This window comes from Vulpes lagopus, chromosome 3, assembly GCF_018345385.1.
Source record: "Vulpes lagopus strain Blue_001 chromosome 3, ASM1834538v1, whole genome shotgun sequence".
NCBI lineage: Eukaryota > Metazoa > Chordata > Mammalia > Carnivora > Canidae > Vulpes > Vulpes lagopus.
Genome location: NC_054826.1, coordinates 163835682 through 163861122, shown reverse-complemented (window position 1 = coordinate 163861122; position 25441 = coordinate 163835682). Strand labels below are relative to the sequence as shown.

General features: G+C 37.1%; 1 protein-coding gene across 3 annotated transcripts; it reads right to left on the bottom strand.

Annotated features, from left to right (window-relative positions):
* Positions 1–6183: 6183 nt before the first annotated feature.
* ZRANB2 (zinc finger RANBP2-type containing 2) lies at positions 6184–25286 on the bottom strand. Of its 3 annotated transcripts, none has more exons than XM_041747420.1 (11): positions 24963–25281; positions 21604–21656; positions 21404–21512; positions 20274–20356; positions 15687–15763; positions 15269–15403; positions 13572–13741; positions 11959–12045; positions 9790–9948; positions 8595–8668; positions 6184–8041 (listed from the first exon to the last, which is right to left on the bottom strand). In XM_041747420.1, the coding sequence occupies exons 1-10, from the start codon at positions 25016–25018 to the stop codon at positions 8635–8637; spliced, it is 963 nt and encodes a 320-aa protein (XP_041603354.1). In that variant the 5' UTR covers positions 25019–25281; the 3' UTR covers positions 6184–8041; positions 8595–8634. The 3 variants fall into 3 exon arrangements, 2 of the variants coding, with proteins under 2 accessions (XP_041603354.1, XP_041603353.1); XR_005986651.1 differs by having other exon boundaries at positions 7949–8041; positions 8595–8664; positions 24963–25284; XM_041747419.1 differs by lacking the exon at positions 8595–8668 and having other exon boundaries at positions 24963–25286.
* Positions 25287–25441: the final 155 nt, after the last annotated feature.

Here is a 25441-nt window from a genome sequence, read left to right as displayed (position 1 = left end):
CCGTTGTACTTTCTTTCGTGGTTACTGCAGAACTCAAAATATGCTTCCTTGACTATTAAAGTTTACCTTAAATCAGTAGTTTCACCATTTCTTGTAGATTTTATATTTTTTTTCCTAAAGATTTATTTATGGGGGGGGGGGGGGGGAGCAGAGAGAGAAGCAGGCTTCATGCAGGGAGCCCGAAGTGGGACCCGATCCCGAGTCTCCAGGATCAGGCCCTGGACCAAAGGCAGGCGCCAAGCCGCTGAACCACCCAGGGATCCCCTTTGAGGATTGTATCTTAAAATGGTTTAAAATCACTTACCGTCTTCCTCTTACTTCCACACATAACACCAAATTTAGAATTTTATTTTGATCACACAAATGCTGTTAACTTTAACCTGTTTAAGGAAGCCTTCTCACTCACTATCCTTTTCCCATCGAGTAGTTCTAATCTGTTCTCCAAAAAGCAGCTAAATCTGTATTAAAGCTAACTAGGACTATTTCAAACCTTTCAGTATTTTCCAACTGTTTTTTTTTTTTTAATTTTTTTTTTATTTATTTATTTATGATAGTCACAGAGAGAGAGAGAGAGAGAGAGAGAGAGAGAGAGGCGCAGAGACACAGGCAGAGGGAGAAGCAGGTTCCATGCACCGGGAGCCCGATGTGGGATTCGATCCCGGGTCTCCAGGATCGCGCCCCGGGCCAAAGGCAGGCGCCAAACCGCTGCGCCACCCAGAGATCCCTCCAACTGTTTTTAGAATCCAACTCAAATTCTTTTCTATGACTGAGGCTTTATATGATGGAGTCTCCATCACTTCATTTTATGCCATTTTTTACTCATTAAGCCTTACACCACCTTCACCAACTGTCATCTTACAACAGACTTAGCAACTCTTGTTACAGACCTTTCAGGAATTATTCTCTCAAGGACAATTTGCCTGACCTTTAGATCTTCTACCCACCACTCATTATTTCCTTCATAGTACTAATAAAAATTTGTAATTGTTTTCCTAGTATTGATAGAAGATTCACTAGAGTATCTTGCTGTCTCACCATCTAATTATTAGTTTAGAAGTACAGTAGATTCAACGTTTTTGAGTATCTGAATAAACCTAATTCGTATGTTCTAAGTATTGACATCGACAAATTACCCTCCGAAAGGGCTGTGCTAAATCATCCACTGACAGAAAAAAATACGATCTTAAAGAGATCCTATTGATTCCTAAAGCCCCAGCAAATACAATACAAATGGCACTAGTGACAAGAGTGCGATGGTCTGTTAAATACATCAGTCTTTCTAATCCTTGAACAAGGTTCTTTTTAATATGTCAATTACTTATAAATCTTGGCATTTCTTTTGCTTTCCACCTTTGCTGACATAAGTAATCAAATGCAGAGGAAAATCTGCTACTTCCTAACTGGCTTACCAAACTCACAAGTCAAATATTAGAGTTCATGTCAGTCATCACTTGCTTCAGACTGGGCTATAGGACGCTCCATTTAATGAATGGGTTTAAATCCATTCACATCATCATTAAATGGGGGAAAACTATAAAAGCACACTAACACAAGCAAAACGCCCTAGTCTGTCTCAGCACTTTTCCATTGTAGGGTTTTAGGACTGCAGGTTCTGCATTGCTGCATATGTACCCTGGAAGTACTGATGTGGTCTTCATGTCTGGAAGCAAATCGAACCTTTCTTTTTCTGTGATTCTAATTAATTAACAATGGCAATTTTAAAACTGGGGCACATGCAATCTTGTAATGCTAATCACACTACTCAAAAAGGTGCCAATAATTTCCTATTCTCTGATCATTGTCACTATTATCACATTAAAAATTCTTCAACTCTAACCTACAATTTTTGAATTACAAGAATGCAGATGATTTATTTTCCCTGCTCAATTCTGATGTGAAGTATTTAATCATTCAGGTAACGTTTTTCAGCAGGTTTGAAGCCAAAAGGTAGACTGAAGAATAATTTCAACAAGAGAATTAATAATACTTATTAATCAGATTTCTATCCACAATTCAACATTCCTATTTTGTATTTTATTTTCCTGTTTTCATTTTACTACTGATCAAGTAACTGATAAATCACTTTCCTCATAAAAGCCAGGGATATGTAGGAATCCAAGAAAATGTTCGAATAATTTTTGCCAATAAAATGTACTTCAGTGGTGTAACTATCAGTGATATATTCTATGCTCTTCTCCACTAAAGTTTTTAAAGCTTTAAGCTACATTTTTAAAAAACCTGTACTTGTTATAGTGCATGATTTACCTAAAGACTCATGTAAATTTGAGACAATATTTTAATATATACAGAACCATTATGAATTCTATTTAATCTGCTCTTAAATCAGAATAAGGCAAACTGTATTTTAAATTATTTTGCAAATGAGGCACCCCATTACCCTTAGTTCAATGATCATGTGCTCTACAGAACTCAATTTATAGCAAAGTCGCTCAGGTTAATATTTTTGCTGAGGCATGTTAGGAATAAATCAGTAGCTGACCAGATCATCTTACTTCCAGCTTAATAATTTTTAGTGCTTTTGCCCTTAAAAAAAATCTAAACAGGTTTCAAAATGTACATCAGTGAGGCTGTTGGGTCCCAATTCCATTTTGTTTCCAATAAATACAAGTTGCGTCCTTTAAACACAACACTGAGGAAAACAGCTCATTTATATGAAAATTCTAGATTCTATACCTCAACGAAGCATAGTTGCACTGGTAACTTAAAAGCTTTTACAGTTTATGAAGAAATGGCCTTATTAAAACTTAAGTAGAGAAGTTATCTGTTCTTAAGTCTGGGAACTAACTTTCATGCTGGTTTATCTTGCAGAGCTAGAACTTCAGAAAAATTCCAGCAAACAGAAACTTTATTTTTGGTAAAGAACAAAAACTTTTCCTATATTTAAATACTGGAAGAAACACAATCAAAACTTCTTAGGAAACAGAACAGCGATTAGAGGCTCCTTTGTCAAACACGGAGTGCTTGCCAGGACAGTGTTAAGAGCTAGGAATACTGGGTTAAAGACAAGGGCTCAAAGGGAATTCACATAATTCCTATGAACGCTCAGGAACCAAGGAGAGCATCCCAGCATTCTGAATTGAGTCATGAGGCCAAAGGAGAAAGTGGAAAGTGTGTGTGGGGTGTGTGTGTACAGAGCATTGCAGGCATAGGAAACTTGTATAATGATGAAAATCTAACACAAGTGGTTCAGCAGGAGTTGTGGGGGAGGGAAAGGTGTGAATACTGGAAAAAGAAGAAAATCATGACTTCTTAATGCTATGTAGAAGGATTTTAATTTAATCCTGAAAGCTGCACAGGTTTTCAGCAAAGCAATGACAAACAGAACGGCTTGTCCGTGATGAAATAAGCACTTGAGCACTGGTATCTGCGAAATAACACGAGTGGGGGAATAGAACAGCCGATACTTGCAGGTTGGAGATCCTCGGTCTTTGTGGTAACCCTGATAAATAGGCTACAGCTGTTTTATCTTTTAGTAGGTACAAAACTCTTTGCTCTGACCACAACACTAAGATCCTTTGCCATTTTTAGTCAGCGTTCAATGTGGTCCAGTTTATTTCTGACAGATTATGAGGTTCCTTCTTTCCCTAAGTTTTCCCAGTTATATTTTTAGTACCCTAAATACACGATCAAAAGTTGAGCCTTTGCAAATTAGCTCATACTCCTCTATAAACTTCAAGACTATAGAGTTTTGCTTTCATTCAGGCAAGACTAATTCTTCCCATTTTTATCACTTTATTCTACTGTAAAATATTTTGTAAGCACTCCCTCACTAAATTAAAATGGAAAAGGGCTGTCCTACATAATTTTAGCTTCAAGCCCAGTCCTTTATATAGATCCTTGAGTAACACAACTTTCCTCGTAATCTTCTTAGATATATTTAGGAATTTACCTGGTTGTTGAAAATATTCTTTATGCTAGTATACCTTTTATTTTGCTAAATACGTATGTAGGAACTATTACTACGTTTTTGTATACGTGTGTATAATGCTATATAAAGAAAACATATGACTTACTGGTCACTCAGTGACTACAAACTTGGTTCTAATGCTACCTGGATCTATCCTTCCTGATACCGAAATTAATAGCCTAGGCACCTTTTTAAGGTCAAAGCACCGCAACCCTTGCCCCTCACCCACGATGAATCCGGTTCCCCTTCACCTGTTTGATGATATCTCTGACAAATTCTTCCCTCCCTCCTCCTCCATCACCTACTTTCTGTTATATTGAAGAATGGGAGGCATGTCAAAAAAAAAAAGCCCACAGGAGCCAATCTCAAAGAACTTCCCCAAGAGCAAAGCTGGAACAATCTGAACAATAACACAGCAACAGCATTGGACTATGGCCTAAAGTATAAAAGAAATATGCAGGAGTCCATACAGATACATGGGAGAGGTTTTAACAGAAGAAGTCAAGGGAGTAGACAGCCCTGCGCAACAGGAATTAATTCCCTGATCTCTACTCTGAAGGTGGGCTATACTTAGTAACTTGCTTCCAAAGAGTGGAGTAGGTTAAAGGGTAACGACTAACTACAGTGACGAATCTGGGCAAATCCAGATATTATGTACCCCAGATTTATGATAAAAAAAGGCATTTTTCTTCAAATACTCTTTCCAATTTCCCCTTCTCCCAGTCTAAACACCAGAAAAACCATACTAATTCAGAATGGGGGATATTCTTCAGCATATCCACTTAGTATTCCTCAAGATTGTCAAGGAACTAATGAAAAACTGTCAGACCAGAAGAGACTGCAGAGATACAACAAAGTAACTGCACTGTGGTACCTGGACTGGATCCTAGAACAGAGTAATGACAAATGGTGAAATTCACATGAAATCTGGGTTCTAATTACTATTAATACATCAATTCTAGTTTCTCAGCTTTGTTAAAAGCATATGGTAATCATGTGTTAAGGATGGTGAAAATGATGCGGACATACTGGAACTCAGCAATTTTTGCAACTTTTCTGTAAATCTAAAGTTATTCCAAATTAATGACTCTATCTGCCTACCTACCTACAAATGACTGAAATTCACACCCTCGTACCACACCACTAAGAAACTTTGACCATTTTGGCTTAACATTTACCTTTTAAGACAAATTATTTGGTTATTAGGAGTAATACTGAAATTTGCCATTGGGCTTGGGGGTAAATCCCCATTTAGCCACTCTTGTAGCTTCTCTGGGCAAGTTTTAAATTCCCTCAAGTTGCAACCTTCCTTTTTGTAAAACCATATATAAAGCTGACAGGAGAATCATATAATGCCTATAAATCTCTTATGACATACCTTAAACTGTCTTTTAATTAAAAACTGCCCACTCTATTTTCTAGAAATAATACAATTTCCAGCTCAGGAAAGCTACAAGGTTATTTAAAAAATATTTCATGGGATCCCTGGGTGGCGCAGCGGTTTGGCGCCTGCCTTTGGCCCAGGGCGCGATCCTGGAGACCCGGGATCGAATCCCACGTCGGGCTCCCGGTGCATGGAGCCTGCTTCTCCCTCTGCCTGTGTCTCTGCCTCTCTCTCTCTCTCTGTGACTATAATAAATAAATAAAAAAATTAAAAAAAAAATTTTTCGTGACTATATTAAAAACAGGGGGCGGAGAGGAGAAATTCCCTGCTTCTTACCAACATCTGTAACACTGGCTGTGGATGCCACGATACAAAAGATGGGAAACAAAGACTGGTTTAACTTTCATAATCGTGCCTAGAGATGGCCTTGTGTTTAGAGCTTGCCTCGAACTTAAACACTGCTAGATACCATTCAAATAGTTTAAAGGATTCTAAATGAGAACTTAAAGACAATTCAGCAGTTAAGAGACAGCTGTTGAGTGTTATAGTCACAGTTTTAAAAATTAATTCAAGCAGCACACTATGGAGTGCTATTTTACCGCATGAAATAAAGTGTGTGACGTCATGGTAGGAAATATTCAATGAATTTGGGTATTCTCATTAAACACACACACACACACACACACACACACACACACACAATTTTTGAGTATCCAAAGTTATAGCTGATCATGACCTTGGTATGTTTTAAGCCAAGCACTCTTATTATGAACAGTGTGATGTAATCCAAAGGTAAATGAATATAAGGAGTTTAAAGTTTGGCACAATCGAAAGTCACAGGACTATAATAGGCTTAAAAATGAACATTAACTCAGAGCTTAAAAATTCTAATTTATTTCTCACAAATGCCACTTGATGCTTGACTCACAGCTTTATTTACATTTGTCTACAGCATCATTTCCTCATGAAATGAACTAGTACAGCTTAGTTAAACCAAATGAAATCATAATCATCTGAATTGTTTGTAAACTATTAGCTAAATTTATAACCTTGCATTTGCTTAGTACAGCCAAAGTTTCAAATACAGAAAGCACAAGAATAAACCAATGGTAACAAGTAGACTCTAGAAGATCATCTGGGCAATTTAGAAGGTGGACTTTCAAGAAGTCTGAGGCACAATTACAAGAGAGTAAAAGTTCTTGTGCAACCTACAGTAAACGTAGCAAAGAAAATTAAGACGTAAAAAAACAAGGGGAAATTCGTTGTAAAAATATTATCAAAATACTTCTACATAAGATATTTTGCTTTCATCTTTAGATCCACTGAAGAGAAAAATCACTCATTTTAAAATAAAAAAATTTTGTTTGGTCTGTCTACTAAATACCTTAAAACCCTTACATTTTTAATTGCAGTAGACAATAATTTAAAACTAAGGAAAAAAAACCAAACAGTGGGTATTGATCCCCATGACAAAAAGTCCCCAAGCACAATTGTTGATTTCCCTTAAATATACTTACCTTGCATTGTCACTGAAGATACTGCTAAGAGAAACCTTTCTGTTTTTAAGCCAGAGGACAAAATGGAGCTCAAGTGACCAGATTTCGAGAAATAAAACAAACTCAAAGTATTTTAAGCCATAAGTAATTTCAAGTGAATAGGAACAATAAGTATTTCTGCGTGTCATGCAGAAATAAGCATTCATTTGTTACTCAGAAGAAAATTTTATGCAGCGTTTGAACATCTCAAGGCAAATAAACGTTCACTTAAATTCATAATCTCTGTTGGTCTTTCAACCCGAGAAATACACTTCTGAAGCTTTCTTCAATTTGTTCCTCATTAACTATGATTTTACCTTGTCTACACCACTGTTATGTGATAACTGCGTTTTTAAAGGATATCACATAAAGCTTCTTAAAATATTAAGATAAACATTCTGAAATGGAGGTTTTTCTCATCAATTATATCAGTAAAGAACAGAACTGGTTTTACACATCTGCTCAAAATCACATGTCAGGCAAAGAGAAATGAGTAACACCCTCTTCCTTCTGCAATTCACAAGATTTTTCTTCATTAAATGTGCTGATACAAAAGTAAAACCAGTTAAGAGAAACAAAGATTCTAAGGCACCCTCAGCTTAGGGAATTTCAAAATAAGTTTCCATTTGGCTGTTTTCAACCAGTTTTACTTTTTCTTTCTGATAAAAATCACTTTGACATAGACTAACACAAGCAGATTGACTCCTTTTCCCAGATTAACATAAACAGATTGTTTCCAACTACTTTACCACAGTCTTGCCTCCATGACCAAAGTTCAGGCAAGCCTAGGTTATCCTGTCTTCAGTCAATAGACAGTTCATATTCGGAAATGAAAAAAACAAGAGTTCAAATTAGGAAACTTCTGTCATAGCTGAAATGGTTTCAAATGAAGCAAATGGTTGTAAATAATGAATGATAAACAAGAGCATCTATTTTGGGACATTATGGCTTAAAATACTATTTACTTTTAATTTCACAAAAAAACACAGCTGTATTGTTCTGAAAAGCAATGAAAGGCATGCACCTCTACTAGCAGATTTAGCACTTCTGACCAAGTAAGACACCAACTTCTTAAAAAATATGCTTCATGCACTGTACTGATTTTTTTTTAAGATGTAAATTTTAATACATTATTTCTTTTTTGAACTTGAACGGGAACCAGAATGGGATGATCCAGAAGATGACCTGTGGTGCCTGTAAGACATAAGGAAAAAGCAGATCATCTAGTAAGCTGGAGCTGGTTATCCAGCATTCATTCATAAGACTATGAGAATATAAAAAACAAAACCTCATTTTGCTGGCAAAAATAATAATTAAAATATAAGATACAAATGTATACACACAAAATTAACCAGTGTTTAGATGTTGGATGTGAGACCAGTAATAGCATAACCATAATTGAAAATTCTCTGTAATTTACAAGTATCTTCTCAAGATATAGCCACCTCTCAATTATTTAAGGTAATGAAGGAAAGCCTTGCAAAAAATGTGTAAAATTACCGATTACATAAAACAAGGGCATATAAACTTGGAAATGGGAGTGTGACTAAATCAATCCTTGTGATACACTGTAGACAAGTGTGGTAGGTCTACATGTAAAACAAATACAGCAAGGCTTCATACTGTGTATGAGAATATATATTCTTAAATAATTACGTTTTGGAAATCTAGGTCACACAAGATGATTGTACAATTAGTTATAGGGTTATATTCATGCAGCTAATTATGAATAAGTCAATATATCAACCTGGGTAAAGTAGTGGTGTTCCGAGGGGTTGGCCCTGGGCTCAGGGTTGTTTAGTGTTTTCACCAATCACCTGGCTTATGGAATAGAGAACATGTTCATTAAGTTTAGATGACAACAAACTAGGGGGATTATATGTGGCTAAGATAAAAATTTGCAGAGTGGTAAGAAAGCAACAGAATGAATTTCATTCAAGTATGGAGTGATTTTTCTTACAAAGAAACAAATGCACAGAAACGATACTAGTTGTGTGTAACCTTAATATCTAAACTTCAAAATGTGAAGCAAAATTAATTATTCTGTACAAGAAGGAATCATGAGGTAATCCTACCACTGAACCCAGCAATAATCAGATTCTGCCTAATTCTTATATTCACAAGCTGAAAGGATATGGAAAATTTGTAAAGATTACAAAGGAAATCATTAAAATGCCTATATGATTAGATACTGAGAATGTAGAAAAAGTTAATTAAACTGAGTAATTAGCCTCTTGCAGAAAAGGCTGACAGATGACACCTGCACTTTCCAAATTTAAAAAATGTCAACAGTAAGGTGGTCAAATAAAAGGTCTTTCTCTTAAAAAAAAAAAAAAAAAGAAAAAGAAAAGAAAAGAAAAAAGAAAAGAAAAGAAAAAAGAGAAGAAAAAGAAAAAGATTTGGACCGCAAGATGAAAAATGCATTAGCTACAAGAACAATTTCCTTATAGATAAAGGGCATGAAACAGTAATTTGCTGTGGAAATTCATTTATATACATATTTAAATGAGAATAGATTTCCAATGATCTAAAATAATTTTTTTACTAGAGGCCCCAGAATTCGATGATTTCTAATATTTAATGTAAAATCAATAGCATACATTTAAAAATCAACTTCTAAATTACTTCAACATATAGCCTCTGAATTACAATCTTAAAAGACAGAAATAACCGAGAGTTGGCTATAATAATCATATACGAAAATAAAAATTTAAACAATAAAATGATCAGATAGTGGAAGAGTGGATTGATCTACAACTTTTCTAAGCAACCTGATCAAAGCACACAGGTAAACAAAGTAATTAATGGTTTTGAAGTTCAAAGTCAAAAAGTGTAACTTAAAATCGGAACAAAGAGATAATGAAAATCTAATCCTTGACTAGGAAGTTAATTTATTAAACACACTTAAGAACACCCATTCTTATTTCTACAGAAACCCAAACCTTTCGGGTGACCGTGATCTTGTTCGTCTTTTTTTTCGATCACCAGATGAAGAAGATCTAGAACGACTTCTCTTTCTGTTCCTCTCAGGAGAAGATGATGAACTTGAATAAGATCTTTTTCGTGGGGAAGAAGAGCCCCTGTGGGACCTGGAGCTGGATCTTCATTGATTGAGAAACAAATCAAACATTTCATTAAAAGAAGAAGTAAGGCAGATCATTTAGTTAACAGACAGCTCCAAAAATAAACAGGATTTACAACTGAAAATTTTATAAGCAGGAATACTTACTGCATATGCAACAGAAGACTTCTGGTTCAACCATGAAAACAATTCTATTTAAGTATAATTACTTTATGTTTTAATCTTTTTAACATTCTAGGTGTTTATCACTTATAATTAAGAACCAGCTTAATATATTAAAGATTTTTTTTTTTTTTTTTGTAACTTAAGGCTTTCATTTTAAAGTATACATAAATAACAAAACCAAAAGGAAGTGCATTTACATGATTTTTTGTCTAGAAAACATCCTCCCATTTGGGAAACAAACATGTATGTTATATACAACTTCCTGAGGCAAATAAACAGAACAATTCCTTGTGGAATTATGCAACTTATTACTTAAGTTGCTATACAAAAGGCAGGGATAGGGGACAGCAATGAGAAAGAACAGTAACTATTAAACTGCCAAATAAATAAAAATAAAATGAGTAACTTTGAAACTTTGATTTATATTAACAGTATTTGTTTTTATGAAGGGCTACTATTCATGAAGTATGAAGTGTTGACATTCACATGTTTCAGGTAGAAGTAAATGTGCAAATGTTTAAATGCAAAGTTTTTTCTTCATTTACATATTTTGGTTGAAGGAATTTAGCTCAAACTTCCCAAAAAATTCACCTTTGGGCTTAAAATAAAATCAGAAAGCCCAAAAGGAGAATTCTTTGGAAAGTTATAAGCAATGAAAAAAATGTTTGGGAAGAACATGAAGGCTGTTCTGTAAATCTTAATTCTATTACTTCCCCAAAGGGAACTAGGACTTAAGAATCTTCACTTAAGCAGCACTCAAATAAAAGCACTAAAACATTGATAATACAGAACAATAAACTCACTTGCTCTCCATTTTGTACTGGCTTAATACAAGCTTGCATATCATTCTTTCTTCCTTTAATGTTAAATTGCAGTTGCCCTCTAATGCTACAGATTTGGCTCTAGTAAGCAATTATTTTTACCAAAAGACCTACCATTACACTTCGGGGAGAATTTCCACACAAGTGCAATCTTAGTCATTTTCTTATTCTTGTGAGGTGCTTTAAATACATGATCAATAAATCAACTTAAAAAAAAAAAAAAGGCAGCATATTTTGACTAAGTTTAGGAAAAACACTTCAAGAAAGTAAAGACTAATGTTTCATTTGCTTCTTCATAAATTCTTTCTACAGGTTGGACCAAATGCAACCTGAAGTTAATTAACAGTAACACTTACTTAAGACCACAACCTACCTAGACTAACAGACCACACTGTTGTTTTTTAAACCAACCATACTTCTTGATTTAGTTTGTACAATTTAAGAGGACTGCTTATTCTACATATAATATTCATGTGTAGTATTCTATAATTTAATAATATTTTGTGTAATTTTAAAAAAATGGAAAAATGTATAAAATATTCCAGAAACTTTATGACATAAATGACAAAACAGTTTCTGTAAATACGGAAAGAATTGCCCTACAAAACAAAATCTGTTTTAAGGCAAGGTTAATTTTCTTCCTTTTAAAAACACAGCAAACTTTTCCTTTGCATATCTCTAACTGTATTTGAACTTTTACTGCAAACATAACTTTAATGCACTAGAGATACAGTGATAAGACTTGGCTCCATCTTCCTACTTCATCTCATTTTAGCTAGCACAAAAAAAAAAAAAAAAAATCAAACCTTGCTTGCATAATGCAAAATAGCAACCTTAATTCAATCATGGGAATGTCTTGGCACACTGCTGGCAATGAAAACATCTCATGGTGAGAAAATTAAGCTGAGGCAAGTGCATTAGTTTTCTAATGCTAAAATAAAATTGACAAGTAGAAGCAAAATAAGAGAAAAAAAGCAGCAACGCCCTCTGCAGCCTTAAATATTTTTTCTCTCTGCTTTACAGAGAGATGCTACCTCATTCACCTTGATTTCGACCCACGAGATCTCGAACGTTCTCTGGAACTGGAACGAGATCTTGACTGCGAACTGGAAGAACTTCTTGAACGGGACCTGGAACAACATGGAAGGATTTTTTTTTCCAGGACCACTTACATGAACTTTGTGATATGAAAACTGAAAGAAAAATACATATTAGAGTTCATTTTCATATAAAAAGACAACTATTTGAGATACATATATTTTCAAAAATATTTAAAGTAACTAAACATTATTATTTAAATATTTATGCCAAATTTAAGCTAATATATATTTTTAAATCAACTACCACTTTCTAAATTTGACTAAATTACTCTAGAAGTCACTCAAAATTGAACAAGTAAAAACACTAAACATTTTCACTTCATTAACATTGAAGACTCTCTGCTCACAAATAGTTTTTAAAGCAACTCAGGACTTCACATCCAGGAATACTGAATGTTGTTTATAATTTCTTTGACAGAGCTCTAGCAATTTCCCTAATAAAACTCCTTCTGTTCCCTTAGTCTCTAACATGACACTTGAAGTATGACGACATGTGTAAGACCATTTGTTGTTTTTCTGTCTACTCAAAGGTTAGAGAATTAAAAAGAAAATACATTAACAATAATGTCATTGTCTTAGGTAATTATATTATTGAAAAATGATACATGGGGAGTTATGGCCCTCTTAAATTTAAAAAAAATCACAAATTAAATAAAATTCACTTACTAACCTAGTATATAAATAACCTTTACCTCTTAAGATAATACCTTATTGAAAAAGATTACTATTACATTTACATCTTAAAATTACTATCTTTATAATCACAATTGTATGCTCTCAGGCTTTATAGTACTCAAACAAAAATATATTAAGTATTCAAACAAGCTGTTTTTATCCCTAAATACCGTTAAAATTAATTGCCCATGGTTTCACTGTACTGTGAATAGGAATTCTTCAAGAGAGCATTGCCTATATGAGGTACTGCTTTTGCTCGCCTAAAATTTTATTTTCATTGTTGACTAATCAGGTAATTTTATTGAAATTTTACATTTCTAGCAATGTAATATTCAAGTACACCAACTAAATCCTTTTTCCTGGACATCTCAAAATCATGAGCATTAGGGCAATAGAACCAATATATCAGAAATTTGCTCCTTTATTCAAAATACCTTTAACCAAATAAATTATTAAACTACTGTATATTAAAAGCAATACGTCTAAGAAGTGTCTAGAAAAGTGTCTAGAAAATTTCCATACTAGCCTTTAACATCACTTTACCTGAAAGTTCCTAAATGTAAACTATCTTTTAGATAACTAAATCTCACTAGTGTAATGATTTAAACGGATTTTTAAAGTCTACTTTAAGAAAGGCATGGTGCTAAAAATGAACCAAGGAAATTTCACATTAAAACTTTGCAATTCTGAAAATACTGGACAATAACTTCATGGCACTAAGAAATAATTATTTTGTAAGAAATAATTATATTATGTTGACTTGAATAAAATCCCTAAGGTACAAAGGAAAGCTTATTCAGTAAAGAAAAACAAAATTTATAAATAAAGAAGTTAGATACTGACATTTTGACTGGTGTTACCCTTGACCTGTACCCGTTTACCTGGACCTAGACCTTGAACTTGAGGGGGAGGATGAGCGTGATGAAGATCGTGAATGTGAAGATCGGGACTTTGAGCGACTTCGTCTATTAGATTTCTTTTTATTACTATCTTCTTCTTCACTGGCATCAAGATTATATTTTGAGAGATCAGCATCATCTTCATCCTCATCCTAACAAAAATTCAATTATTTAGACATTTGGATACGATCTACTAGGAATGCTGAACAGTTCTGTGCACTGGACATCTCCATATGGATACATGGTATCATCAAGGGATACGATATCATCAATATCTCAGCAATGTCTCAATCCTAAAATCTGCCTACAGTATTACTTATCTCAGATACACAGATTATCTCAGACATTTCAACAAAGTAAACCTGGAACTCATATTATTTCTTCTTTTTCAGTCACAATGTATTACCAAGTAAGCTGCCAAGAATTTTCAATTTTAGGGGCACCTGGGTGGCTCAGTGATTGAGCATCTGCTTTTGGCTCAGATCATGATCCTGGGCTTCTAGGATTGAGCCCTGCTTCAGGTTCCCTGCAGGCAGCCTGCTTCTCCCTCTGCCTATATCTCTGTCCACCCCCCCCCCCAACATCTCTCTCATGAATTAAAAAAAAAAAATAATTTTTTTTTCAATTTTAACCCCTTAAAAATCCTTGAATCCATCTTTAGTCTTAGTTCAGAACTTTTACTCTCTTCTCCAGTCTACTACAGTATTACCTTTCACTTGGTCTCCTTAAATCTAGAGATCCATCCTGCCTCCCCACTACCTCAATATATTGACTGTTACTACCTTGAAACAGGTCAGATAAACATACCTCATTTGCTAAGAAACAACCTTTAGAAATGGTTTCAGTCATCTGTGTAGTTGCATTTGAGGGATTCTTATGATGAGACCTCAAAGTGTACCTATAATGGTATCTATACATCAGGCCATAGAACTTTATACTCTGGCCTCGAATACCACCTGACCTGATGGTAGTGGCTGTCCCTCTCACCACATTCTGCCCTCTGCTCTAATCACATTACCTTATGAATGATTTTTTGATGTTGTTTATTTCCTATTTAAATGACTTTTATTTGCTGTTCTCCACCTGAAAGTGTTCTGACCACAGCTCCTGAAGCCAGCATGTAGTATCATTCTATCATTCAAGATCTCAGCTCAAATTTCACCTCCCCAGAAAATCTCCCCATCCACTGAAACCAAAGTAGATCTTCTCATGATGTGTTATCACATTTGTCTTTATAATATCATTGCTACTTAAATTATCTTGTCCATTTATGTCTTATCCATTTATGTCTTTCCCCTCTAGAATTGAAGTTCCATTAAAAGAAGGATGGTTTGGGCAGCCCTGGTGGCTCAGTGGTTTAGCGCCACCTTTGGCCTGGGGCGTGATCCTGGAGACCCGCAATCGGGTCCCATGTTTCTGTGTCTCTAATAAATAAATAAAATCCTAAAAAAAAAGGAAAAAAAAAAAAAAAAGAAAAAAAAAAAAAGATGGTTCGGTCTCCGTTATTCTATTTCCAGAGGCAGTATAGTGCTTGGAAGAGTAAAGCTCAAAACCTTTTTTGAGAACAAATGAATATATAGAACCTACCTTCACTACTGGACAAAGATCACTGAAAGACTCATGTTATATTCATAGCTCAAATAAAACTCAGGAGAACATAAGACAAGGAAATCATTTACCTCATCTAATTTATATTTAGAAAGATCTTCATCCTCATCCTCTTCTTCTCCCTCAGACTCTTTGTCTTCAACTTCCTTTAAAATAGATGCAGGACCAACTGCCTTCCCTCTGTATTTTTTCTTTTTACGTCCAAACTAGAGAAAAAGTTTCATGATATTTCTGTCAGCTAAAAATGTTTTAAAATTACTATTTTTCTAAAAAATTCCTTTTATATATTTAAGTCAATATGCATTTTCAAGTTAATTGTTAAAATTATATATTTAAGCCAATCAGGACTTCTTTAAAAATTGTCAGCTGCTTTAAAAGAATCAATGTGTACTTACAAAAATAAGATATATATTTATTATTCCTTTGCATTTAAGACGTTTTTAACGTTTTCTATTTTGTGTTCAACCTGCACACTAGTGTATAGCCTACCTCATCGTATTCGCCATCAGACTCTTCTCTTTCTATATATTCAACGTTTTCTCTTTCATTAAAACCACCACCATAGCCTAAAAAGGGAGGGGACATAAACTGTTACCCTATGACAATTCATTAAAATAACAAAAACGTAATAAAATCATCTCCCAGCATTAGAAAAAAAGAAAAATCTCATCAATGACATTTGCCTAGCTAATAAATTACTAGTTTAAAAAAAAGCACATTAAAAAACATCAGAACAGTGTCAAAGTTAGACACCTTGGCTAAAAAAAACCTGTTGCTACACTTCTAGCTCTTCTCAATTTCAAAATATCCTGTATGACTTAGACTATGCATGGAATACACAAGTGGAAAAACGACTTTCTTCTGTAATTTATCATGGTTCTTCTGGGAGGACTGGGCTCAGTAAGAACTAAAAACCAAATTTCACTGATTACTAGCTATAGATAGTCTGAAATCTTTTGATATGTCGAAATTTTGCTGAGCTAAAATGTAGCTAGGGTTTGGAACAGTCCTAATTATAAAAAAACGAATACGATGACATAATAAAAGAACACCCAAATTCATTTTAATACAATTATTTTTAACATACTGTTAAAAGTCACTGAGGTACAATAAAGTAGGCAGTAGACTTTTAAACTGAAAATATTCTATTAAAAAATACTCAAGATCAGCAAATCACAATTCTTTGATGTCACAGCCAACATCTTCAATTGGACTGACAGTTTTTTGACACACACTTAAGAGGAGCTGGGGTTACTTTTAGAGAAAGTGAGTGAGATTGTGAATAAATCTCCCACTGGAAAAATGATGGAGATGTATGTAGGCAAGGGCAACATCACCTAACTACTTCATAGGCTGCAGAGCAGTGGCAGTACATAAAAGCAGTGATTCCAAGGCTTAAGGATTTTATGAACCAGCAAAATGCTAAATAAATTTGAGCAAGAAAGTATTTTTTAAAAATTTAAGATACATGACTTTAAAATGATCGCTCATGGGCATTTAAAAAAAACGATCACTTACCCTACCATCATTTTATAAGAGTCACAAATAGTAGAAGGGATAACTGTCCCAACAAAATAATGTAATAAGTTTAACTTTCTTAAAAAAAAAAAAAACCAAAAAACACAATCATCTTCATTATAATTTATACCAGTGAAAACTAAATGTGTCAGTGCTTATCCCTCAAATACTTGCATGTGATCCCTTTCCTTCTCTTCCTACCTTATTTCAGAGACAATATGGACTTCAATTGTGATATACAAGAATTTCCTTTTGCTTCTATACATGACATACAAATGAAGAGTGTATTAAACACCAGTAACAATTTTTCCTTAGTAAAATCTTGGCTCTAGCTTTTCAGAAATTAAATATAAAAAGACAAAAACAAGTGAGTATATGCTGAACCTCAAGAAAACAGCTCATAGGGATCCCTGGGTGGCGCAGCGGTTTGGCGCCTGCCTTTGGCCCAGGGCGCGATCCTGGAGAACCGGGATCGAATCCCACATCGGGCTCCCGGTGCATGGAGCCTGCTTCTCCCTCTGCCTGTGTCTCTGCCTCTCTCTCTCTCTCTGTGACTATCATAAATAAATAAAAAAAATTTAAAAAAAAAAAAAAGAAAACAGCTCATATTCAATACTAATTTTTAGATTATAAATACTGTGGAAAGTTATAATTCAATATAGTTTCTTACGTCTAGGTATATTTAATATAATATCAATGTCTTGAGATTAAGGTAGGAGTAGTCTAATAAACAACAAATTTTAAAACATGACCACTAATAGAGACCTAAGCTTCCAAGTACTTAAAAGTAGAAAAAAAAAAAAAAAAAAAACTTCACAAGATCTAGATAGAATATTCACTTTAAGAGATGATTAATAGTAAAGATCTAAACTTCAAAAACTTAAAAGAAAAGCTAAAACTAAAGCAAACCAAAAAACCCACCACAGAATTTAGATGGAAATTCACATAGGAAAAAATTAAAAGCAAAGTGAATACAATGCAATAGCATGATTGTCTTCAGGTCAGCAGTGCAGAAAAATGCCTGATAGACTATTTATATGTGGAAACATGTGAAAATACTAAATTCTACTTAAAATCAGTAGTTGGGCTTTTAGAGTTCTTTGTTCACATTCAAGGAATCTGCAGCTGGGGATCCCTGGGTGGCGCAGCGGTTTAGCGCCTGCCTTTGGCCCAGGGCGCGATCCTGGAGAACCGGGATCGAATCCCACGTCGGGCTCCCTGCAAGGAGCCTGCTTCTCCCTCTGCTTGTGTCTCTGCCTCTCTCTCTCTCTCTCTCTCTGTGTGACTATCATAAATAAATAAATTAATTAATTAAAAAAAAAAAAGGAATCTGAAGCTGAAAAATGACATGGCAAATAAATTATTGCAGGATTCAGAAAGTGACCTATAATTCACAAGTAATTTTCCATAGGTATATAGGTAAAACTACTTTAAAATATATCGCAGCAAACATAAAACTATTTTCATGTTTTCATACAGGCTACAGAAAAAGAACTTAATTTTTGACAAGAACGCAATTACTAAAGTATAAATAAACTATACAAAAATAGGAGAACGGCTAATTATTTGTATAATTATTTGAAGGGATAATGCAGAAGTCAGCAATCTTTCAGTAGCACATCAAGTTTTCTTTTACTTGCAGACTATCCCACGCTTAGGAAATGTTCCCCAGAACCTTGGACTTCCTTATTAAAAACAGTAAAGAGACACTGAGGAGCAAAGCTATAGGTTATTTCAACCTTCAGCAAAGACAATCAGTTATAACCAAAGAACTAGCTATAGCCAAAGAAGTGGGAAAGGGTCAAGATATCAGAATCATAGGAAAAAAGACTGAGTAAAGGAAAAGTGAGAAGACAGCAAACTTTGAGGATTGATTTTAGTTGTTAGACTATAGTTTTCGCAATAGTGGAACTTTAAAGAAGAGTCACAAAACAGATCAAAGAATATGAAGAGATAAAAAGCTCTTTGGAAATTTAAAAAAACCGATAAAGATTTTGGATTTTATCCTAAAAACAAGACCATTTTAAACCAATTAGGTCTTCACTTTGGAAAAAAAGTAAAACATCTCTGGCTACCAACAGGGCAGGAGGCAGAATGTGTAGAGACATCAGCTAAACGGCGATTTCTCCAACACAAGATAAAGTGGTATTTCTACTACCTAGGGGAGTGGTGGAAAAGCATCCTGGAGGGAGTAGAGGAGAAATGAAGGAGTTACTAAGGACATCTAGATTTCTGGCTTACGCAACAAGCACGTGGTGGGGAGCACGAATCATGAGAAAGAGATCACTTAGAAGAGGGCCAGGTCCTGGGGGAAAATTATGAGCTCAGTTTGGATATAATAAGTCTGACATTTACATGGTAACGTTGAATAGGCAGCTGGATATATAGGTCAAAGGAGTCTCAGCTGAAGACATATACCTAAGTACCATGGTGTGCCATAGGTTACTTAAACTTAGGGCTTAGGGAAACAACGCCCAAAAAATAAAGAGCAAAGAAAGAAAACCTAGGGATTGGACCTTAAAGAACCTCAACAGTCTGTGGACAGGCAGAAGATGGTGAACCTAAAAAGGACACAAATTACCTGAGGTATGGGAAGAAAAAAGATAGAAGACATCTTTTATGTTTTAGGAGGGGAAGGAGGGGAAAAAAGGGGAGATTCTTATTAAAAGGCCCCAATCTACTCAGTTAGTACAAAGGCCAAAAATAGGAGTGAGGTAGGATTTGAAGATTGAAAAAGAAAAAGTATCTAGGGCATTGGACTATAATCTCACATTAGAGATTATTTAAAAAACAAAAACACAGGGGGAATAAAACAAAGATTTCAGTTACAGTCTTGAATGTCCAAATCCAGACGATTCTTGAAAGCTCACGGGTCTCCTATTCCTAGAAACCAGAGTGGAAGTGGTCTGAAGTTCTCAAGGAAAAGAAAACAGGGAAGTAGTTTAGTAAATAAGTCTGACAATGGTAACTATATAAAGAAGGAAACCTTTGATTATATGACATATGAGTCACTACGTGATAAAATCAGATTTGAAGTATACGGATAATGTGGTTGGGCTAACTGCTGGTAACTGAAACACTATATAGTTAGGTAAATCATCTCACCACAGAACACACAGAGCCAGTGGTAACCGACTACTTTGGTCAGTGCTTACCAAACACCATCCAAATCACCGACGAATTTCAGGGACCCACACTCCAAGAGCTTTCACAGTTCTGTTTTGAAATCTGTATTTTTAAAGTTTCCCAAATAACTCCAATGCACAGCCAACTTTGAGAATTACTGCCTAAGCTTTAGACAAGTACCTTAAAAGGTGCCTCTCTGCCCTTCTTAATTTGTGAGCATAGGACTCTCTACCACTGTACTTAGTAAAATGGGATATTAGGAAACAAAAAGTCTTTTTTTGAGTGGGAGAGAAAAAAATCCAGTTAAAAAACCTAAGGGCAGAACAGAGGGAACGATCAACTACTGTGCTCTTATAAGAGAAGGTCATTGAATTGTCCATTAAACTTTTAGTTCTTTTGAAATCATTTAGTTAGAACATGATCGGATTTTACCTGTTCTTTCTTCTAACTTAGCATATTTCGGAGTATTACACATGTTACACTCTGATCTTCTGGCCCAATTCACATTACTGCACCTTTAGAAGAGACAAATACGAAATTAGTAGGCTATACTACAATATAGGGGAAAAAGTAAATTTTTAGACATTCTAGAATTTTAATTTTAAAATAAAAATTAGGATAAAACCACTACCATAAAGAACCATTTATAAAGGATACTGCAAACAAAGAAAATGTGTGGATTCCAACAAAAGACTGAACTATTTAAGCAGAGAAGCAAGAGCTATATGGTTTGAGTGCATTTGTCATTTTTTTTCAAAAACATAAGACAAATCATACAGAGATTTTGATGCCTTGGGGGGAAAATTCATTTTAAATTAAAAGTTTTACTAATTTTTAGTTTCTAAATTAACCTCAAAGGACAGTAAAGTTATACCTTCCAAACATTTATATTTTTTACTTTTTTTTTTTTTTGAGGAATCAGTTCAAGCACTGCATTTCACAGCATTATCAAATCCAATGACTTAATCTGTTAGAGAATTGTCCAATATAAGTGTAATAACCACAGTATCAGAAACTTATGTAAGACCCTCTTCTGATTCAGTCCTTTCTCATATATTTATCTGCACAACAGAAAAAGATGGAAGTTGGAAACAATCTATACAGAACTTGAAAATCAAAAGTATTAAGGAAAACTACCTCATTAGAGATAGTTATGGCAAAGAACCTATGATTCTAAAACTACTTTGTAAAAACACAGAATGTATCTTGTAGTATATTTCCTATTAATGATAGAGGCTAAAAGTTATTGAGATTTTTCAGTAATAAAAAGAAGTAGGCTTTAATGGTTTTAAATAGCCCTTCCTCTTTTTTTTTTGAATGGAAGCTTACCTTAGGCATTCATTTACCAGTACACATCATCCATCACAATAAAAACTAACACTACCATTAAAATAATAGAATTTAAAAATTCTTTATACTTCTGTATCAGATAGACTAATCAATACATCTTTGATTTAAATGATTTCCCTGATTTGTTAATGTGCCTAGTAAGAACTGGAAATATTAATAAGCAGTGGCTAGACATATTATGGAAGAAAAAGTAGATAATTTAAAACACATACGTTTTGCACTGCCAGTCATTAGCACTAAAAAGGCCTCGGCTTTTTTCTGCAAGTGTCTTCCCTATTTCAGTACCCCCAGCTTTCATCATCTTAGCCTCGGTTGTTTTCTCTGAAAATAGGAAAATAATGCGTTATGAAACTGGGGAAATTAAAAAAATGATCTGTATACAGTCATAATAGAAGCTTCCTTAAATGCTTACCCCGACCACATCTATTACAGCTGGTTCTTCTGGCAAAGTTTACATTTCCACATCTGAAAATAAACAATATAAGGATGTCATTTAAATCTACAGAATTCTTAAAATTCTAAATGCGTAACTTTTTAACGTGCCCTTACTGTATCACCTGCATCCAGAACTTACGCCATCTCAGTCACATAAGTTACAAAACAAAAACAAAAAACCAACACCCCCCCCCTCAACAAAATCACAATGTAAATGGAAAAAACTTAATATTTAAAGTCACAAGTCCAGGATAAGAAATTCCAACCTTTCACTAACTGGTTATGGGGATCCTGGTTGAGTCATTTAGGATCTGTGTGCTTCAGTGTTCTATTAGCACCTATCACTGACTGTAACAAAATCCCCTTGGCAAAGCTGAAGTGAGGTATGACTGCACTTCAGTAATTACTGCGGGGGCACCAAGTAAAAAAAAAAATTCAAAATGACTCCTAATAAAGAAAATAAGATATACACAAAAATGTAATCAATATTATGAGAAATACATAATCCTACAGATGGGCCAATGGGGAAAATATAGATAGATAAATCAGAGGCGGCTTCATGGATCTTGACAAGATAATCTCTTTACAAGCAGGAGATGGAATTTAAGGAAAGAAAATAGGTTATACCAACTAAAACTATAAATAGCTTCGATTGCAAGGAAATGGGGAGTTTTCTGGGGATATTTATCAAAACTCTGAAACCTAGTTGAAAAAAATAACCAACCACAACCAACAAACTCAACATGATGCAACACAGTATCACTTGATGTTTATATTCAGCAAACTTAAAACAACCATCAGGTTCACTAACAGTGGTCTTAACACTGCATCTGCATATTGTAAAAGCATGGTAAATGCTCGGAATGACATGCAAAGCTTAAATCTTAAAAAGCTGATTTCTTTTAGTTGTTCTACTAGAATAAAATAAGCACGTAATATGGAATGGCCACTAAACTGAGTGCTCCAAATAATTCTTACATCTTTCTTTCCCTTTAATATGCCTTATGGGGATCCCTGGGTGGCACAGCGGTTTGGCGCCTGCTTTTGTCCCAGGGCGCGATCCTGGAGACCCGGGATCGAATCCCACGTCAGGCTCCCGGTGCATGGAGCCTGCTTCTCCCTCTGCCTGTGTCTCTGCCTCTCTCTCTCTGGGACTATCATAAAAAAAAAAAAAAAAAAAATGCCTTATGACTCATATAAGCATTGAAAATATATCCTGTGGGGCACCTGGGTGGCTCAGTTGGTTAAGCACCTGCCCTCAGCTCAGGTCATGATCCAAGGGTCCTGGGATCGAGCCCCGCATCAGGCTCCTTGCTCAATGAGGGGTCTGCCTCTGTCTCTCCATCTCTCTGTCCCTCCCCGATTGTTCTCTAATAAATAAAATCTTTAAAAAAAAAATCTTGAATATATGCACTGTAAGAATAATAGTCTGTTCGCATATTCGCAACGAGCTGAATGTACTTAGACCTACGTCAAATATTTGCCCATGCTGTCATTAATGCTGTCACAGGCATGTCGTTCTACAAGTAACCAACACAAAAATCAGAAGTTGTGTTATCTTTCGAACGTTTTCCATAGTATCCTTTAGAGCGATGCTGTTCTTGCATATGAATCCATTCGATTCCATGCTATTAAGCAGACCTGATCCTTGAGATCATCTTAATCTTTATGCAAATGAGTTGTCAATTAATTATGAAATAAATCTGACGGATGTTTCACTTAAACTACTTAAAATGTGGGGAATCCCCGGATGGCTCAGCGGTTTAGCACCAACTTCATTCCAGGGCGTGATCCTGGAGTCCCGGGATAAAGTCCTACGCATGGAGCCTGCTTCTCTCTCTGCCTGTGTCTCTGCCTCTCCCTCTCTCATGAATAAATAAATAAAATGCAAATATATATATATGCGCTTAAAACGTGAATGGGTGTCAAATATTGGGGAACTACAGGCTCCCTGCACGAAGCCTGCTTTTCTTCTTCCTGTGTCTCTGCTTCTCTCTCTGTGTAAAAAAACTTAAAATGTGAATGGGCGTCAAATATTGGGGACTACGGGCTCCACATCCTTTAAGGAGGCAACGTGTGAGGACGTTGTGTGAGCTGACCTTTCTAGAACTACCACCAACCAATTGCTACCAATGCAGAGCCTTCATCTCCGGGATACTTCCCCGCTGGACACCCCATCGAGGCTCCCGGGTATTCATCGATAAGGGCGCTATCCGACCCTGGCGTCTCAGTCAAGATAAACAACCTACTTAACGGGGTCTGTAAGCCACAGACCTGGAAATCACACCCCGCGTTTGCTTGCTTGCTTCCAACTCTCGTCCTTACTATACCAGGGGCTCTACCGCGTGTGTGGCTGCTAGCTCAAGAGCAGGAGATGCAGGATTTTAATCTGGATCCGAAATGTGCGTGCTCAAGGTTCCGGGCGCTTCCTTTCCGTGCGTTCCCAATCAGGCACCGCGTGTGTATGTCTGTGCTCGGGCGGGAGCCTTCGGGGAGAACCCGGCCGTGGCACACACAGCTCCCAGGCTCCCGCAACGACGTTTCAAAAAAAAAAAAAAAAAAAGAAAAAAAAAGGCTGGGCCACTGAAGCACGTGCTTGCCTCTCTGCTGCAGGGATGGGATCTCAGGGCTGATCAGGCAAAAAAAAAAAAAAAGGCAGAACAACAAAATAACACAGGCCTCTTGCATTTCGGCTGTTAGCGGGTGATTAAAGATCAAATAAAGAGAAAAGAAGAGAAAAAAAAAAGAAAGTCCGAATTTCCTAAAAATCAAAGCAAACGCAGGCAGTGTCTCGGGGAGGGGAGGGGATGGGGGAGGCCCACGCATTAGGGAAGAAAGCGAAAATTGGAAAGTCTAAAATCCCAGGCGGAGGACGAGGAGCGAAAGGGCCGAGACGGAGGAAAGCGCTTCCCGCGGACCGGAGGAAAGTTCTGCAGGAGGAGTCACGTGGGCAGGTGCACGGGGCGCGCGGGGGCGGCGGGGGCGCGCGCGCGGGGGCGCCTGGGAGCGCGCGGGGCTCGGGGGCGCGCGCGGGGGCCACGGGGGCGCGCGGGACCGGGGGCGGCGGGGTCGCGGCCCAGGCAGCCCGCGTGGCCCCGAGACGCCGCCGCGGCCCCACCGCCGCGCCCCGCCGAGGCTCCCGGGGCCGCTCGCGGCGAAGAGCCGGGAACCTGCTTCCCGCCGCCGGGGCGGGGGTGGGGGGCGGGCGCGGGGGGGGGGCCGGCGGTTCGCCGCCTGCACCCGGCCCGGGCGATCCGAGCCCCCGCCGACGCCGACGCCGACGGAACCGGGGCCCTCACACCCTCGGCCCCGACCCGGGCCCCTTCGCGGACTCACTTTTTGTCAGGGCAGATCCAGTCTCCGTCGCTGACTCGGAAATTCTTGGTCGACATCTTGGCCGCCGCCGCCACCGCCGCCCGCAGCTGCGTCTTCGCAGGAGGAAGCGGGCTGGGGCCTCGCGGCCGCCCGGGGCTGCCCGCTGCGCGCCTGACTCCGACGCGCGCCCGCGCCCCGCGGTGACCGAGACGCGCACGGGCCCGGGGTGAGCGTGAACGTCGTCGCCGCGGCCCGACGCCCGGGACACGGTTCTCCGGCCGGAAGACTTGTAGCGCACACGCAGGCTCCGCAGCCGAACCCTCAGGCGCCGCAGGGGCCAGCCCGGGCGGGAGGCCTTCGTGGCACCGGCGGCCTCGGAGAGCCCCCTGCGGGCGGGAGGACCCCACGGGGAAGTACTTCCGGTCACGTGGGCCGGGCCGGGCGGCCAGGCGGAAGTGACGGCAGCCGGGGTCGCGCGTGGGGTCGCGGGGGCGTGGCAG

What these genes read in the sequence shown, in the direction of transcription:
- ZRANB2 (XM_041747419.1), bottom strand. Translation starts at nt 25,018, where the DNA reads ATGTCGACCAAGAATTTCCGAGTCAGCGACGGAGACTGGATCTGCCCT. An exon ending in CTGATGGCGAATACGATGAG is followed by an intron (nt 15,404 to 15,686) that starts GTAGGCTATACA and finishes CTTTTTCTCTAG; the next exon opens with TTTGGACGTAAAAAGAAAAA. An exon ending in CTAAATATAAATTAGATGAG is followed by an intron (nt 13,742 to 15,268) that starts GTAAATGATTTC and finishes AATTTTTGTTAG; the next exon opens with GATGAGGATGAAGATGATGC.